Consider the following 18,343-nt stretch of genomic DNA (forward strand, 5'->3'; position numbering starts at 1 on the left):
TTATGTAAATAAATGGACAATTTTTATGATGTAGGCTGAAAATGAGCTTCCCCTCTTTGAAAGATCAGCAGCCGCATATATATATATATATAGCCTATATATATATATATATATATATAATAAAAATAAACTAAGGGGTGTAAGGTGAAGTTATCATTGTCACGTGGTGATCTGCTATGAGTTGTTGGGATGTCAGGCACAGAGAGAGGTAAACTTTCGAACTCCTCCCTTAATTCCTTTCCTGAAGACCCAAAACACAAAACCTGCGTTCCAGCATGTTGTCCCTTCATAAAGAGTTGTACGTACAACGAGCCGCAACTTGAGCGTCATTATATATGACATTAAAGCAATATGCAACGATTCTTGAGTTTAAACTTGAACATTTTCATTGTGGAGTTGAGCAAGAGGCCGGACATCTGTTGATTTTGTCAAAGCGAAGTTTACTTGAAACTGAAATTCCATCTGTACTTACATTGATTCTCAAGATTATTGTTCATCATGTGGAAACTGTTGGCCTGCGTTCTCATGGCCTCTGAGTTACAGGCGCGTGATTTACGGAAAAGACAGACACTGTGCCCGGATGTGTGCGACCTGTCCCGCTGCTCATCTGCCCCCGAGTTTTGTTACTTCGGCGAGGTGAAGGACAGCTGTGGATGCTGTACGATGTGTGCTGCGGAAGAGGGGGAGTATTGCGGGGAGCGCGGACATGGATTTTGCGGTCAGGGGATGACCTGTGAATATCGCACCTCTGAGCGCGGCACGTGCGTTTGCGACTCCCATGAGCCAGTGTGCGGCAGCGATGGGAGAACTTATCCCAGTATCTGTCGACTGAAAGCTGAGAACAGACGGGCGAAGATGAGCGGCATACCTGCTGTCATTTTCATCCAGAGAGGCCCCTGTGAGACCGGTGAGGGGAATTTTTTTTGTGGATGTTCATAACACCTGACTTGACAGAAGTTAATGACAGTGTAAACTGTGCAGTTGTTTTTCCCCCTCACAAAGTTACTTGCGGCGGACGCAACTATGCCAGATGACAGAAAAAAGCCTAAATATATATATATATATATATATATATATATATATATAACCCATACCGATTTTTTTTGTCGCAACTAAACTCACAAAATTAAGCAATTGTAAATCGGGAAACTAACAAAACTGAAATACTGTAGGCCTATATCTATTTCTTTCTCTTTTTTTTTTTTCTTATGTAGCTCGACAAAACGCTTACTTTTACTGTAAAATATTGCTAAAATATGTAGGCTAGGCTTATTTACAAGTAAAACTACAAATCATCTTAGAATTTATGGGGTAGGCCTATATCCCATGCATAATTCCCTGCGTGAATCAATTTTGTTTAGATTTTATTTCTTATAAGATAGTTTCTCCTTATTTTTTTTATTTTTTTATTTTTCTTAATTTTGTTTCATTTTAAGTTTGTTTATTGCATTTCAATGTTTGGTGCGTGCGCGTGTATGCGTGTGCAGAGCAGTGTTGGGAAGGATACTTTCAAAACGTATTTCGTTACAGAATACATGCCCAAAAGTGTCATTTGTAACGTTTTCCGTTACATTGCTCAATCTGAGTAACTTTATAATGGGGTGCACCTGCGTGGTGACGCGTTCATGTAACATGTAAGGGTGGCGTTGCCAATAAAGCACCTAAAAGCTGTCACAAAGAACCAGCAAAAGTAATGATTATGAATATGTCAAATATAGCAAGGAGATATTTTAATTGTGTATTAATAACCAAGTGTTTTCTGTGTCAGTGTCGGCTGCAAAGATGAAGTTGACGATGCTGTGCACATTCCATACGGATTACATAAGCAGAGAGCAGTCTGTTTTCTTTCGTTTTGAATTGTTCTGTTTAAAAGGAGACATGTCTGTGAGGCAAGTAGGCTACCTTATACGCTGAGTTTGAGTTCATTAATGAGACGAGCTCCAACAGGAGGACCAAACTGTTTATGACACTGGATGTAGTCATTTTTCATTTAAGCTTCTTCAGGTTGGAGGTGGAGTCTTTGGATGCTAAAAGGAGGTTGCACTGCAGAGTTATATTTCGTTCTCCCTTCTCTTTCTTTTAATGTGAAATGCTGTTTGAATTTCCCAGATAGAAACGCATTCTTGCCCTGGCTCTGTTGTTCCGGCTCCATCTCCGCTTCTAGCTCCCGCTGCTCCTCTTCCAACTCCATTGTGACTGATCACGCAAACCACGCATTTTTTCGTTTTCATATTGGGGCTTCTGGGAAATGCATGGAGTTGCCTTAATTTATTTAGAGAGTGAATAAACTTGTGAAACAGAGAAGTATCGTCATGTAATCCATTGATTTCAACAATGTAACTGTATTCTAAATACCAACTATTTAAATTGTAACTGTAACGGAATACAGTTACTCATAATTTGTATTCTGAATACGTCGTCGTAACGCCGGTACATGTATTCCATTACTCCCCTACACTGGTGCAGAGTTACTTTTCAATACTGAGAAGGTGAAAAATCAAAAAGTCATTCAAGGGGCATATATCAGATATGAGTGAGTACAGCTTGACTTTACAGCTTCATGCAAAATTCAACCAAATCCCCTCATAAAAAGTAAGAAGAGGCATTTATGTGATAATAGATTTATGACTTCAGCCACAAACCTCTGCAGTAAAAGAGGTGCAGCATTTCAATTCTATTTCAATGTCAAAGGAACTTTGATAGCATTCATTTCAGCACATGTCAGTGCTGGCATTCAGCTGTTTTGCATATTGCAGAAGCAGTGCTTGACTAATGTCAGCTCTTTCTTTCTTTCTTTCTTTCTTTGACACTTGTTGTTACAAGCCAAATCATGGAACAACTTTTAAACATCAATATTATTATAGCATGTTGATTTTATAAATAAACTGAAAACTTGGAAAGATATTGCTACTACTACCAAAACATACCATATTAGTAGGCTAAAGCATCCCTCCACAACCCAGACTCCTCACTCTTGGCCTGTTCTTTCACAGCCAGGAATACGGGGGGAGTACTCTGGGTTCGGGCCGAATAGCCCGGAGCCCTCTCCTCAGACAGCACGCCAAATACGCATTTATTCTATATGACTTATTTGTAAGTGTGAACTCGTGAAATTTGTAACAATAATGCAAGTAATCATACTGTGTTCTTCTCTCATGCTCACAGCTTTGAGATATGATTTGACAGACAAATGTTTGAGTCAGATGTTCCCCTTACATTGTTAGTACACTGAGAAACCATTTTCTATAAATGAAATGTGGTGCAGGCAGTGATGATCATTGTCAATGTGTGAGTTCTCAATCCCACTGACAACAGATTCATTCCAGCTGATGAGAACAGTGTGGGATTTTCTAATTAATACTAAAAATTAAGCTAATTAATGCTTCAGGATGATAAGGAATTGTGTAAATGAAAAGGTTGGTATATAGTAAATAAGTCTACTTTTTTAAATGGATTGTTCACCCAAAAATAAAAATTCTGCTATCATTGACTCGCCCTCATGTCATCCAAGCCCATATGACTTGCATTCTTCCATGGAGAGCCTCTCAGCCGTTCTCTTCTATACAGTAAAAGTGGATTGCGGCCAGAGGCTGTCAGGCTTCATAAAAGTGCATATGACTCATGCATTATATTCAAAGTCTTCTGAAGTCATATGATAGCTGTGAAGGAAGAATCTTCAATTTATGTTATTCACAGAAAATCTGAACTTGAATCTCTTGCTTGACAGCCATGGTTTGGTTACTTTTCATTGTATGGAAAAGAGCAATTTTGACTTCTTTTATTTTCCAAGGAAGAAATAAAGTAAGATGGGTTTTCAAAAGTAAATTATTTAATTTATGTATTTAAAAATGAAATAATATATTATGCAACTCGAACTATTGTTTGAAAAATGTTCAGAAGGTTTGGGGGGGAAATAAATATAAAAATTTGAATGTTCAAATTATATATATATATACACTAAAATATTTACTAAAACCAGATATTCTCAAGTAAGGTTTGTGTTTCAGGTGAACCCCCTGCTTTTATGCTTACAAATGTTCTGTGACTTCTGGCCAAGAGGATCACATTTATTTTGTTATGACAGATATGCCTTGGGATATATGATTCATCTATGAAAACCATGTGGCATGTTCTGTCAGCTATGCCTTGCCTAATTCAGGGTTCCCAAAGGGCTGAAAAAACAGTGTCACAAGCAATTCAGCTCTGAAAGTCGACTCAGTATGCAGAAATAGTCAAGGGAACATCAATTTCGTCTAGTAGTAACATGTTATGTGGATTACATAACCTTCATCTTGTGCTTGTGCTTGTGCCACTACAAATTTGCATTTATGAAGCGTCAGCTGATTCTGCTCAGGTTTCTTTGACAGAAACGTAAGAGAGGAGATGATTTAAACAGTTATGTCTGTATTTATTTAAACATGTTTTTAACGTGCTGCACCGGTGGTTTAGATTTCTCATTTCCCACAATAGTTTTTTTTTTTTTGTATGTGTTAACCTGTTGTGGTTCACCTCAGGGAAACCTGTTCATGTAATGTCTGGACCGTGACTTTCTCTCAGAGGAGCAAGGCTGCTGTCAGCTGCCACAGACTTGGAGATAAGCATGTAACATCAATTTATGCAGAGACTTTGTGACAAGTTCTCCCACCAGTGCCATCAGGTAGCAGGGTGAAGAAAAGAGCTCCACATGGCTGTTTGCTTTACTTCAGCTTGTGCCCACGTTACTATTGTTGATGTGTGACAAAACAAGAGCTACATTGTGACATTTGTAATGCATTTTAGATTTTAATCTTGGGTTGTCAAGCTTTTTTTTTTATTCAGATGTTTTGGCTTGGTCTACATTTTTTTAAAGAAAATGTTTTCTTTTTAAGCTGGCAAGTTTTCCATCCCAGGTAATATATTTTCTAATGTAATTTGTGTCATTTTTGTCTGTTTTCTTTGCTCTGATAGGCTCTCGAAATCCAAGCAGCATGCGCTACAAATTTAACTTCATAGCAGATGTGGTGGATAAGATTGCCCCTGCAGTGGTCCATCTAGAACTGTTTAGTCGGTAAGGACAGATGGTGGTAGTTGTTTAGATGCTGAGCAGAGTGTCACATGCTAGTTTTAATGCTTGGTATTCTTATAGCTGGCTCAGAATAAACTCTTCATATGTGATTAAATTATGAGAATATAATTGTTTTTGCTAGCTTGTTTAGACAGAGGTTCAAAAATGAGAGTAGATTAAGTATGTAAACACTGCTGTTTAGATCAGATTTGGATGTAAAAATATTTCATTTTGCATAAGTAAACGTTAGTATATAATTATGTGAGAAAATATGAACAGTTTCACCACCACCAAACATTTAAACAGTTGCTGTTACATTTCATAACACAATTTATAACACACTACCTTTCTAAGGTTTGGGGTCACTAAGATTATATTAATGTTTTTGAAAGAAGTCTCTTATGCTCATCTAGGCTGCATTTATTTGAACAAAAATACAGAACAAAATAGTAATATTATGAAATACAGTGTTATTATAATGTAAAATAACCATTTTTTATATATCTATATAATTTTAGAAATGTAATTTATTCTTGTTTTTAATATACTGATTTGCTGCTTAAGAAACATTTAATTATTATCAATGTTGAAAACAGTTGTGCTGCTTATTATTTTTGTGGAAACCGTGGTACATTTTTAGAATTCTTTGATGAATAGAAAGTTGAGAAGGACAGCATTTATTTGAAATAGAAATCTTTTGTGACTATATATACTTTACTGTCTTTGCTGTCACTGTTGATCAGTTTAATGCATCCTTGTTGAATAAAAGCATTCATTTCTTTAAAAAAAAAAAAAAAAAAAAAACCTTTTTAAATGCTTTTCAATAATATAGTATTTTTACTATAAATATTTGGTGGTATCTTAAACAGACAAGATGAAAATGTTGTGATTCAAAACTTAGAAATCTCTCTGTAAATAATAGGCAACCTAAGTTTTTCATGTAGCCTACTCATACACCAAGGGATTCATTATTTCCTTCCAGACTACCGTTTTCCAACCAAGAGGTTCCTGTATCCACTGGTTCAGGGTTTATAGTGTCAGAGGATGGGTGGATCGTCACCAATGCACATGTACTGTCCAATAAGCAACGTGTCAAAGTGGAGATGAAAAATGGCATGCTGTATGATGCCACAATTAAAGATGTGGATCAAAAATTAGACATTGCTCTAATTAAGATCGACTCAGAGGTAAGTAGGTCAATGACAAAAACTAACCTCCAGAGGTCTTACGTGGTTAAAATCTCTTTGGTTGCTTGGTAAAAATGTTGTCTTTGCATGTTATGGCTCAGGTCCTCTGGTTTATCATCAGCGAGTAGCTTCACAGCTGCTGGAAGTAAATTAATCTTGCGGAGGCAGTCCAGCAGATGTTTCTGGTGTCAGCAAGGGCTTGTGCCACCAAAAAATGTATTCTCCTTTTTGACATGGTTAATTTGTTTTCTGATTTTCTCTGGAGAAAATTGGTCAAATCCCAACTTTCTGCCTGTTTTCGGTGTGCGCTTGTGACCATGCAAGATAACATGTCTGTTTGGCACTGACAGGCCGCATTTGTAAACAGGACCAGCACACAGCCCTGAAAAAAAAACAAAGCCCAACCAGTAAAAATGGCATTTCTATGGAAGCTTGTTTACGCCAAAGAATAAAAAAGGTAATTGCGACTTTTTATTAGGGGTGTAACAATACATCGAAATGGATCGATCAAACGTCTAACGATACGATGCATCGATACCACACGTAAAATATTGATATGAGGACAATGTGGTACCTTTATTTGGACACTCTCCACGTCCTCACGTAACGTCCGTCTATGCAATTCCGCCAACGCGCAACATACTGTCTGCCGGTGTGTCTTTATATAAAGATAACGTTAAATAACGTTAATCTCCTCAGCTGAAATAAACGCCTGACAAGATTGACTGAACCCTAAATACGCTTTGTCACAAAAGCCGGTATTGTCCACTGTCAAGGCATCGCAAGTTCATGTTTTACAGCAGAAACCAACAAGCACCCTTGTTGTTTGTGAGCACAACCCGATAAGTGCGTTTTAGCAAATCAGCGCGGAGTATTCAGATCAGGTGACAAGGCTGCTAGCTAGTCTAAGCTGACTAAAAGTGACCGAGGATGGATAATTTAAACGAACTCAAACCCGAGATATCTTCTTTGGGGTTATAACCTTGATAAAGCAGAATGTTACAGTGGTGAGGGAAAGCTCCCTGTATTGCGTGTAAGCACAAGTTTAAGTGTAAGTTTCATAAAGAAAGGCAACATTTGAAACAAAAAAGTCACATTTTTGTCAAAGACTATTCAGAACGAAGATCAAAACACAGATGGAGTAGATCGAGTCCAACACCCCCAAAGCTTCACAGCCCTTTTTTCTTCATGGGTTACGCTTCATTCCATTTGGTAATATTACGCAGTTTTGATTTACACACTGTTTAATGTTTGATGCTCACGTTATTTTACATTTGAGTGAACAATCTTCTATCACTTGTTTCAGCTTCTTCTTCACCTGTGTTTTGATCCGGAGATTCTGTACTAGAAGATGTGTCATGTAGCGCCCCCTACCGTATAACAGTGAAAACGTGGATAGCTGGAAAACTCAGTTAATGGTGGGGAAAAGTAGCCTGGGTTTCCCCATGCTGCCTTGCACGCATTGCGATTTTATTCACGTTGCTAGGCAGCCTGGATACCATGGACCAGATTTTCCCCTCAAAAAGGGAACCAATCACAGAACGGGGAGGGAGCAGCAAGACGATGACGACGTCTATGCGACACACCGAAGCAATTTGTTTATATCTATGGATCCAACATGGCATCAGACGCGAACTTACCTTTCGATGCAGCCTTAGATAGTGTTCTAAGTAGTTTAACGCAAGTTTATTTCGTCTTCTTCCTCGTCAAATTTCTGTCGCTCTACATACGTCATCTGGTATAATTGACACGATTGGCAATGAGCTACGTACAGGCGCATTTAGACATTCGTAGCACCCAATAAACGGCTCTGGGCATTTGTAAACCACGCCTCAAATACGAGAAAATGAACATGTGGTTCCCAGACCACGTCTCAATGAGAAGAGGTCTGACGTTAGCCAGGCTAGGGGAAAAGTAGAATTAGAGTAAATTCCTATACACTACCAGTGGACTAGCCTACACAAAAATTCAGATACGCAGAATTAGAAACATATCTGTTTTATATCAATATTCTAATCAATGTTTTCAAACAATGTAAGTTTCATAAGACTGTATATGAAAAACTGTAAAAAAAAAGATTATTTAATAGGCTACTCGATCAAAAGGGTTAACACAACTACAAGCCAAGTATACTTTGAATAGTCTACTTAATTATACTTTTAAGTTTAAGTATCTCGATCAAAAGATTGAGTACAAGTACAGGCCAAATATATTTGGACTTTTCTCTCAGTATAAGTCAAGTACACTTGAGTGTAATTTTATTTCTGAGAAGTACATAAAGTATATTTTTGAGAAGTATATAAAATGTAGCCTGAAAGTGTTCTTTCTTATTTTTAGTTTAAAAGAAGTATACTAATAGAACACTTGAATAAACTTCTTTTTCGTTAAGGGGCATCTTCTGCCAACACCGATAACGTCTCGCCATTACCCAGACCATAGCAACAGCATGTAGCACAATGATTGGTAATCACTTTAATACAGTCCCAGACTGTGTACGGCTACCTGTGGTTTCAGAAAGGAGTAGAAAAGTAGAAGAAAAGTGCTGGGGAAGCAGATGGCAATCTGTTATTTTGCAGCGCTCAGGCCCCCAGCAGTAGCCTGCGGAGTCAAGGTTGAGACAGAGTGTAAAGCCGTCCTGCTCTAGAAGCACTGGTAATCAAGCCTGGTGCATCAGCCTGAAGTCAAAGAAATGCCCCCTACAGAGCGCAGGCAGGCAGGGACAGGCTCAGGCCCAGACTGGCTGCTGGCTTCAAACATTTCACTAAAACCTATTAGACTTTTCTAAAAGGGTGACAGCACAGAAGTCTTTTTTTCTTCCTGAACAAGACATGTGACTTGCTATTTATCTAAAATTTGACGCGCTGTATCATGAGTTGGCCCGGAAGTAGCAATGAGCCGTTTGTAGAGAATCGTGTATTTTTAAAAAAAATTAAAGTTACCGTTTTCAAATTTTGTAAATGTAATGGGTCTGCCAGGGGTCAAGCCTACAGAAAGGAGCTACAAAACTTAGTAAACTGTAGATGTTAAAGCTGGTTTGCACTCCGGAGGGTTGTCCTGCGAGCACAGAAGATAATAGGTGTTGAACTTCTAGCACTAGAGGACATCTATAGATCACACTGTCCGACGAAAGCTATACCACACACACCCCTATGCCGTCACATGTTTGAACTACTCCCGTCTGCCAGGTGCTACAAGGCATTTTATGCCCGTACCTCAAAACTGAGGAATATATTTATTCATATGCTCAGTCTGAACCAAGCCAATAAGCATTCTTTGACTTTTCAACTGTCTGTAACCTTTTATTTGTTTGGTAAAATTAATGGAATGCATAGAGAGTGGTGTGTAATTGCTACAATTGTTAGAGGGGTATTTGTCTGAACAATTAATATTGTTGACATTGTTTTATACTTTTTACAGTGGTTTATAGGTGTGCTGCAGCTATCGTCACTGTCTTTTCCACACTGGACTGATTATTTATTTTTAAAATTTTATTTTTATTTAATCTATTTTTATGCTATTTGTATTTTATTGAATGTATATGCTTAGTATTAGAATAATTCTTACCATTATTCGTATTATTTTATTACTGCATCTAAGGAAGTTTCGAGTGTAATTCCGTTCAATGAGAGTAAATAGCATACAATGACAATAAAGAAATTCAATTCAAAAGTAATTATGAAATTCAAATGATAAATGTCATTTTATGCTCTTTTAGTATGGTGTGACAGATCGCTGTAACTGACTTTACTTTGGTTAATTTTTTATTTTTAGTAATTTTAGTATTTTAACTTAAACTTTTTTTATTTCAGTTAGTTGTCAAGGCAACATTTCTAATTCTATTTTATTGCAGCTTCATTTCAATATGCGAAATTTTAACAAATATTTTTAACAGATTTAATCTAATAATAAATCTAATTTGGTCAAAAAAGTCAGAAAATTGTTTATAATCTTGAGCCCTTTTCTCAAAAGTTTTATTTTACGACAGCCAAAGATATAATTTGTGCTCAAAACTGTGTTTCGGGGTCAAAACAACTCAACATGACGGAGTAGACAAGCTGCAAAAAGGAGCAAGCTGGCAAGATATGTTTTAGAGGAATTAATGAAATACAGTATGTCTATGTCTCTCTTTTATACAGACTCCCCTGCCTGTGCTTTTACTTGGTCATTCATCAGACTTGAGGCCAGGAGAGTTTGTAGTGGCCGTGGGAAGCCCGTTTTCCCTTCAAAACACAGTGACCACCGGTATCATCAGCACTACCCACAGAGGAGGTCATGAACTTGGCCTGCAGAACTCTGATATGGAGTATATTCAAACAGATGCCATTATAAATGTAACCTTTCTACACATAGACATTATCGTCAGTATAGACAGTTTTAACTGTATGTCCATGTAAATGAATGGAATATAATAGTTTTTTTTTTTTTTTTTTTTACAGTATGGCAACTCAGGAGGCCCCCTTGTAAACTTGGTAAGAAGCATTTATTCTCCTGTATCTTATTTGGCATTAAATATATTTAGAAAATAATTCTCTCTCAGGTGCTACAGCTCTTGCGTATCTTTATTTGTTTCAGTAAAACTTCCCCCAAGGTTATAACTCTTGGTTTTATTTGTTCATCATTCAGTGATGGTATTCATGGTTCATTACTGTGCAGAATCTACTATTTCAATGTCTGCTTCCATCTGGAAATTTAGTATACCCTGGGCAAATTACCTGCGGTGGTTTATATTATTCTATTGATCTTTGTAAAGGAAAACACAACATGTGTCCTTGAAGAAGCCTCAGGCTCAAGCATGCATCTGGCTCTGCAGTAAAAAAAATAAAAGAAATCCATTTTATAGTGCACAATAGGAGCTTGAAAATGTGTACAAAGCATTGCACACCATAAACCTGGAATCCAACAATGGCTTTTTTCATACATATATATATATATATATATATAATCTAGGCTTTATAGTTTTTCATATACTTCATAAAAGAATCTTTCATTTCAGTTATTTAAACAGTCACCTCAGTATTTCCTATTACTGTTCAATTAAATCATTAAACCCATTGACCACCGTCCCTCATGTGTCTCAAGGTAGCTGTTCATTCATTACAGTGCATTTCAATATTATGCTCCCTGTTTGCGGTTTCAAGGATGGGGATGTAGTTGGCATAAACACTTTGAAGGTTACGCCTGGAATATCATTTGCCATTCCCTCACACCGCATACGGCAGTTCCTTGCAGACTCCTATGACAGACAAATAAAAGGTTTGCAAACAACTTCTGTTTAGCTGTTTTAGCTGTTTGGTTGTTTTTATCTTGTTTGAATTAAGTAGCTGTTTTCTTACACTTCAGGAAGAATGCTGACTAAAAAGAAATATATGGGAGTGCGAATGCTTCAACTTTCAGCTGCGTAAGTTTGATTTTTTTTTCAAACATGCTTTGATGATGATCTAAAGTTATCTTGATAGCGTTTTTGACATTATTGAATCAGTTTGATTAGGGAGCTTAAGGAGAAGGACAGCAAGTTCCCAGATGTGAGCTCAGGAGTGTATGTGTATGAGGTTATTCCAGGGACGGCTGCCTTCAGGTAAAGAGATTTGCCTACACCACCTCATCTTACTCATTAACTCTTACCGCAGCTCTTTCTTCACTCATCTAGGCCCAGAGGCCCGTTTCATACCATCATAACCTTCAGTCAGATAAAGATTTATATCCTCATCACATATACCACAGGGGCTTTTACATATTTACCCTATGAATACATTTTTTTTCCTGAAGCACCTCTGTCCCATGATGAAATTTCCCCCTGTGGTATTTTGATTTCATATGATAAGTGTCCGGCATTAGAAGCTTAAAAGGATAATCCATCCAAAAATGAAAATTCTGTCATCATTTATGACTTACTTTCTTCTGTGAAACCTAATAAAAGATATTTGGAAGAATGCTGGTAAAACAAATGTTTCGGTTCCCATTGACTTCTGTTGTATTTTTTTCTGTTCTTATTGACTTCCATTGTGTGGACAAAAATACAGTGGAAGTCAATGGGAACCAAAAATTTTGAGTACCATCATTCTTCAAAATAGCTTCAATTATGTTCCACAGAAGAAAGGAAGTCGTACAGGTTTGGAATGAAATGGGGGTGAGTAAAAAACTGAATTTCATTTCATTTATGAAGATTTTTTGAATAATGTTGTTATTCAAACAATTGACGAAAGCCATTGACTTCCATAGTAGGAAAAAATACTATGGAAGTCAGTGGCTACCGTCAACTTTCTGGTAACCAACATTCTTCAAGATATCTTTTTTTGTGTTGAACAGAAGAAATAAATTACAGGTTTGGAACAACTTGAGTGCGAGTAAGTGAAGACATTATTTTCATTTTTGTGTGAACTATCCCTTTAGTGGATACAGCTATTGGATTGAGCTATGAACTTTTCAGCTGCATTGTCCACTTGAACAAACAACAGATCATAAAATAAAATAAAAATCATGGGACGGTTTAAATCCAAAGCCTGATCAGTTCACTGTTGCAATTAACATTTATATATGTGCTGTTCTGTGGTACAATGATGAAGAGTATCACAAATATTTCACGTACATATTGTGATTTGTTTGTAGTGCTGGCTTGGTCAACCAAGATGTGATCATCAGCATTAACGGACATCCAATGCGTTCTACGGAGGACGTGAGTCAGGCCGTGCAGTCGGCCGAAGTCCTCTCTTTGGTGGTGCGCCGTGCTAATGAAGAAGTCACACTAACAGTGGTTCCTGACGAAGTGGACTGAGAAAGATTTCTGTTGCTAGTTTTCATCTAAACAATGCATTATCCACAAACATGCTTTATTTGAAAAGGACATTATAATGATAACATAGAGTATCATGATGAAGTGTCAAAGCCCACTGATGCATTTTGATATAAATACACAAGTATTTTATCTGTAGAATGATCTTGTTCTCCTGACTGGGTTTAATGTCACGTTTTTATGATTTGTCATTTTTCGGATTCTTTGATTATAAAGTTCAAAAGAACAGCATTTATTTGAAATATTATCTTTTGTAACATTTTCTTTACTAAATCTATATTGACCTCAAATGTTGTAGTAGTGTATGATGGTATTGTTGAAATCATTTAATAAATAACAGCTGCTTGTACGCTTGCAGTGGTTTAAATTAGAGACTTCTAGTGCATGAAATATTGAGGTTGATGATCTGTCAGGCTGAATTCAATCATGGTCAACAAACACACCACATGTACTTACTACCTGCTGCTTTCAAGTGTTGTCAAGTAAGGAATCATTTCACTGCCACACACCAGTCAAACAAGTCTTTTTATCCATATGATTTTAACAAAAATTGTGAGAACATGTTGTTTTAAAGCAGTAATCTTGGATGTGTTGCGTGCATCATATCCCAAAGTGCCCCTTTCTTCAGTAGAGCAACTGTTCAGCAGGAAATAAATCTCATACATAATGAACAAAGAACACGCAATCTGTAAAACATGAAAGAGGAAATTAATGGGTGGGACTTCTGCCAAGGGATACATGTCTAATGGAATCTATTGTTGTATGTATTTTTTATTGCAAGCTGTTTCATAACATCTGTCCGTTGACAGCTCTTTGTAGGTGTTCGGTCTAAAATAAGGTCTGTAACATTTCTGCAGCTGTTTTGGCACAGTCAGCAATAAATGCAATGTTCAAACAGATCATACAACAAAAAAGAAACAAAGGCAGAGAAGTGTAGTGTGCATTGAAAATACCAAACTAATTTCCGAGACAACTTTGTTGTATGTTTAATAAAGATTACACTTGGATCATCATACATATTGATGTATAATGTAAGAGTTTTACTCTTGGAAGATGGCATGTATTTACATTGCTGCTTCACAAACACTTTACAAAAGAAATAAGAGAAACAGTATTTTACAAATAAGCATGGCAAATAAGGCCTATGTAAGCACACATGCATTCAGTGTATGTGATTTAACTTGCGAGTACAAGAAAGGTGAAAAGCTGCAGTCACTTTATGTCAGTAGAAAGTGCACCAGTTGCTGCTGTCGCTGGGAGTCAGTCCCCCTGTTATCAGGAGAATGAGGTCTACAAACCACCAGATGCCAAGGCCACCCAGGGTAAGCAGCTTTCCCACCGCAGTCCCAGTGTGCCCGAGACAGAACCGATCGACACCAAAACATCCCAGGAAAAACGAGTACAGTAGGGTGGTGATGAAGTAGTGTCCTGTGTATCTTAAATATCAAAGAGGAAAAACAATCCATTAATGTCAATGCATTAATAGACTATAACTTAAAATCTTTTAAAAAATTGCGCAAACACATGTAAGCTATGCATGCACTGAACACACTGTCGACAGTTAAAGTTCATAATGAGAATAGTTCATGTTTAGTGTAAAGCTTGTGAATTGATACAACTCTATTTACTGATGGCCAGATACATTATGCACATATAGACTTCTTAGTGAAAGGAATCTACAGTACCTCACTGCCCTCTTGTGGTGAAGAAATGAAAAATTATGCAACGCTCTCTTGTGAAGCAGAAGTCAAACAACAGGAAACACTTTGTGTAACTGTAACTGGCTGTCATCTCATATTAGTGTTATTTTCTTAAAATAATAAATATGTGAAACGAATGATCAGTAAAAGCTATTATCAAGGTTCCGACGTTTTTGACAAATTTATTTTCCATTACCTTTCTAGTCATTTGTGATTACTGGATAACGATTTTTTTTTTTTAAATCATTATTATTCAGAACAGTTTGCTAATGAATCATTCAGACATTTTGTGAACTATTTTTGTGATTCATTAAAACGAACCGACTCAAAAGAACACTTTGCTTACAAAACAAACACTTATATGGCTAGCAAACCAGTTTTACTCTTCAAAAGAGCAATAACTAGCTGATGAAATATTTTACAGCTAAATCAAGTATAGATATTTCCTTATTTTTTAAGTTTATAATAATTTCTATGATTTTATGATATTGTTACCTCCCAGGACATGTTGTTTCTTTTGTTTATTATATTTGGGGATGTTATTAAGGTTATTGCTATGCGTATTGCTGTTTTTGGTGTATTTCTCCTCTTTTTTCCCCTTATTCCGCCATGGTTTCAGCTAACAGGTATTTACGACTGCCACTTAATCTCAGTTGCCTTGCTGGTTTCCCTACCGGTTGTGATTGATTGGCAGATGACTGGAGGGAAGTGGTATAAAGCCTCAGTGCTCATTAATAAGAGAAGAGAGCCCAAATTGAGTGTTGTGTGGAGAGGGTTCCTTTCTCCTGCCCCAGACCCTGTTGTTGTTAACTTTGAAGACTGAATTTGTTGTATGATTGTATGATTGGTGTGCTGTGTGCCGCCCAACAATGAACTGTAAGAAATTTCATCTATTGAACCAAATTACTTCTTTCTGAGTAGGAAGGCGGGTGCCACCTTTTGTTTAATAGTTTTCTCCAGATTTTGGTTTAGTTAGGGAGGTAGGGAAGTTCCCTGTTTATTTTTTATTTTTTCCTTTGTAGACCAGGAAAGTTCATTTTTCTTTAACCATAGAAAAAAATGGATTTTGTTTGTTGTTTAAGCTTAACCCCCTCCTGAGACTCTATGACTAATTCCGTTTGTTCTTTATTTCTTACTAAAATAAAAGACTAAACTTCATTTTACCAGATTAAGTGTCTAGGTTGTAGCGCTGGGGTTGAAAACGAGAAAACCTCCATGTCTTTCTCAAATTATTTAACCTTGTTCGTCATTCCTAACACTCCTTGACCTGGGAGCGATGTAACAACATGAAATAATTTATCTAATAAAATATCGGAGTGTCTATTTACACTAAGTGCAAATAGCGCATTTTGTTATTATATAGACTAAATATGTTGTTGTTGTTATTATTATTGCATACTGTTTTATAATGAATTACTAAATTTATTTATGCATTTATTACATCAAGGCTGGACTATTGTAATTCTTTATACCATGGTCTTCCTCAATCTTCATTGGCACATTTACAGATGGTTCAGAACGCAGCAGCCAGACTGTTAACTAGTGCAAAAAAAAGTGATCATATCTCTCCAATTTTAGCTTCTCTTCACTGGCTTTCTGTCTTTTTTAGAATTTAATTAAAATTTTTGCTGATTATTTTTAAAGCTCTTACGCACAAGCACCATCTTATATGCCAATAAAGCTCTCCTACATGTCCCACGGTCACGTCTTAAATCGAAAGGTGACAGAGCCTTTGCAGTTTTCTGCTCCCCGGTTATGGAATCAGTCGCCACCTGACATTAAGAGTGCTCCTTCTATTTCTGTTTTTATATCTAGACTCAAGACACATCTTTACTCTTTTAAATTATGGATTAGCAACTGTTATCTTTGATTTTATGAAAATATTGTATTTTATGTTTGTTTTGTACAGCACTTTGGTCAGTGTAAGCTGAATTTAAATGTGCCCTATAAATAAAATGTACTTACTTACAATACAGACATTGAGATGCAAATACTGTGGTATCTACCACTATTTGTACTAAAGTATGAATAATAGCATGTTATACTTTTTATACTTAGTGCAAAAAGAAAATGCTGTTATTTCCACTTTCCAGATTTCCAGAATGTCCACGAGATGGAGCCCTGCTATATTTTATTTCACTTACTTGATGCATGGCTCATTGCCTCTGAGAAACTCCCGTGGTCCAGCACACTCTATGCCATCCAGTGCCGTGCATAACACCAGGGTATGGTTCACATCTTTGTACACTTGACCACCAAACTACAAGAAAAAGTAAATTGTATTTGTTTAGCTTTGTGACACATACATAAACATCAGCTGGAAGGGATTTTATTTAAAAAAAAAATATATATATATATATATATATAAAATAAAGAGTTTTCCAAGGCTCTGAACTGCAGATTATGGGCGCAACATATCTTTCCAATAAAAATGTAGGTAAAAATGTCCTTGTTACACTCACATGTAGTTACAATAGTTACAACTATAAATTATGCATAATTACATGCTACTAACCCTACAACAAACCTAATCCTAACCATAACCCTTTATATTAAGTACACATAGACCTGGTTTCACAGACAGGTCTTAGATAAAGCCAGGATTAGGCCTTAGGATATTAAAGTAGCTTTTAAAAAAACATGCATCTTTAAACAAACAAAGGCACTGACATATTTTAAGATATTTCAATACAAGTTGCTTTCATTTAAAACAGCTCAAACATGCATTTTAGACTTGAGCCTTGTCTGTGAACCCGGGGGATAGTTAATTAATAGCCTACTAACGTTACTCAGTATTTAGATGTATAGGCTAATTGCACTGTAACAAAGACACCTTAAAATAAAGTGTAACCCAACTGAACTTGCCTTTACACATCCATAGCCCATCTCCTGAAAGGCAGAGACATTTCCTCCGTGATCGACTGGATCTTGGCAGAATATGAATTCCTCTGGTCTAAATGAGATATTAGCACATCGTCATAAACTATAACAGCGCCCACTGAACTGTAAGTCGTTGTTGTTGTTGACATAAAACAGGCCCCGTGCTTCAGAAAGATGAAGTGAACTTACAGGTATCGACAGAGGACGACAGGTGATGGAGGGTTGTACTCGTACTGCTCCGTGTGATTTGATGTTTCAGTAGGTATAACACTCTCCGTCACAAGTGTTTCCCCCGGTTGTTCGCTGAACAGAACTGTTTTGCTGGTTGTTACTCTGTTTCCGGGTGGGTCGGTTGAGTTTTCCGAGTGAATCCCGTCCAGACACTGTAAAAGTAGCACTGTAAAGAGCAATAAGAACTGTCCACATAACAAAATGTAGTTGACTGAAATCTGCGGCATGATTTCTGAACGGCTAACGTTGGCTGATATTTCAGCTAATGAACGAGACAGCAGCTAACGTTACCTAGCGGTGATTTTGCCAGTCGCATCTGTAAATGCCAGTCGACAACATATTACTGGCGGTATTATTTAATATTATGCGACTTGTGTACCATATTACACTGCTACTAGTGAACACAAGCTAGCTAAAACTGAGCTGTACAGTAGTCAATATAGGCGGCGCATTGTGATGACGCTATTTGTGTAGCGTTACGTCATTTCACTAGCCTGACGTCGTCATACTC

At 36.9% G+C, this 18,343-nt stretch overlaps 2 protein-coding genes across 2 annotated transcripts; one reads left to right on the forward strand and one right to left on the reverse strand.

The window, feature by feature from the left end:
* Positions 1 to 205: 205 nt before the first annotated feature.
* htra4 (HtrA serine peptidase 4) lies at positions 206 to 13,392 on the forward strand. Its single transcript, XM_084415026.1, has 9 exons — positions 206 to 907; positions 4,948 to 5,047; positions 6,027 to 6,231; positions 10,368 to 10,562; positions 10,668 to 10,700; positions 11,370 to 11,484; positions 11,572 to 11,629; positions 11,711 to 11,806; positions 12,838 to 13,392. The coding sequence occupies exons 1-9, from the start codon at positions 499 to 501 to the stop codon at positions 13,001 to 13,003; spliced, it is 1,377 nt and encodes a 458-aa protein (XP_084271152.1). The 5' UTR covers positions 206 to 498; the 3' UTR covers positions 13,004 to 13,392.
* A 590-nt stretch (positions 13,393 to 13,982) lies between these two features.
* tm2d2 (TM2 domain containing 2) lies at positions 13,983 to 18,343 on the reverse strand. The gene is made up of 4 exons (XM_084415027.1): positions 17,791 to 18,343; positions 17,587 to 17,674; positions 16,866 to 16,981; positions 13,983 to 14,457 (listed from the first exon to the last, which is right to left on the reverse strand). Exons 1-4 carry the CDS (start codon positions 18,057 to 18,059, stop codon positions 14,244 to 14,246), a joined length of 687 nt encoding a protein of 228 aa, XP_084271153.1. The 5' UTR covers positions 18,060 to 18,343; the 3' UTR covers positions 13,983 to 14,243.

This window comes from Rutilus rutilus (genome assembly GCF_951802725.1).
Source record: "Rutilus rutilus genome assembly, chromosome: 7".
Classification (NCBI taxonomy): domain Eukaryota; kingdom Metazoa; phylum Chordata; class Actinopteri; order Cypriniformes; family Leuciscidae; genus Rutilus; species Rutilus rutilus.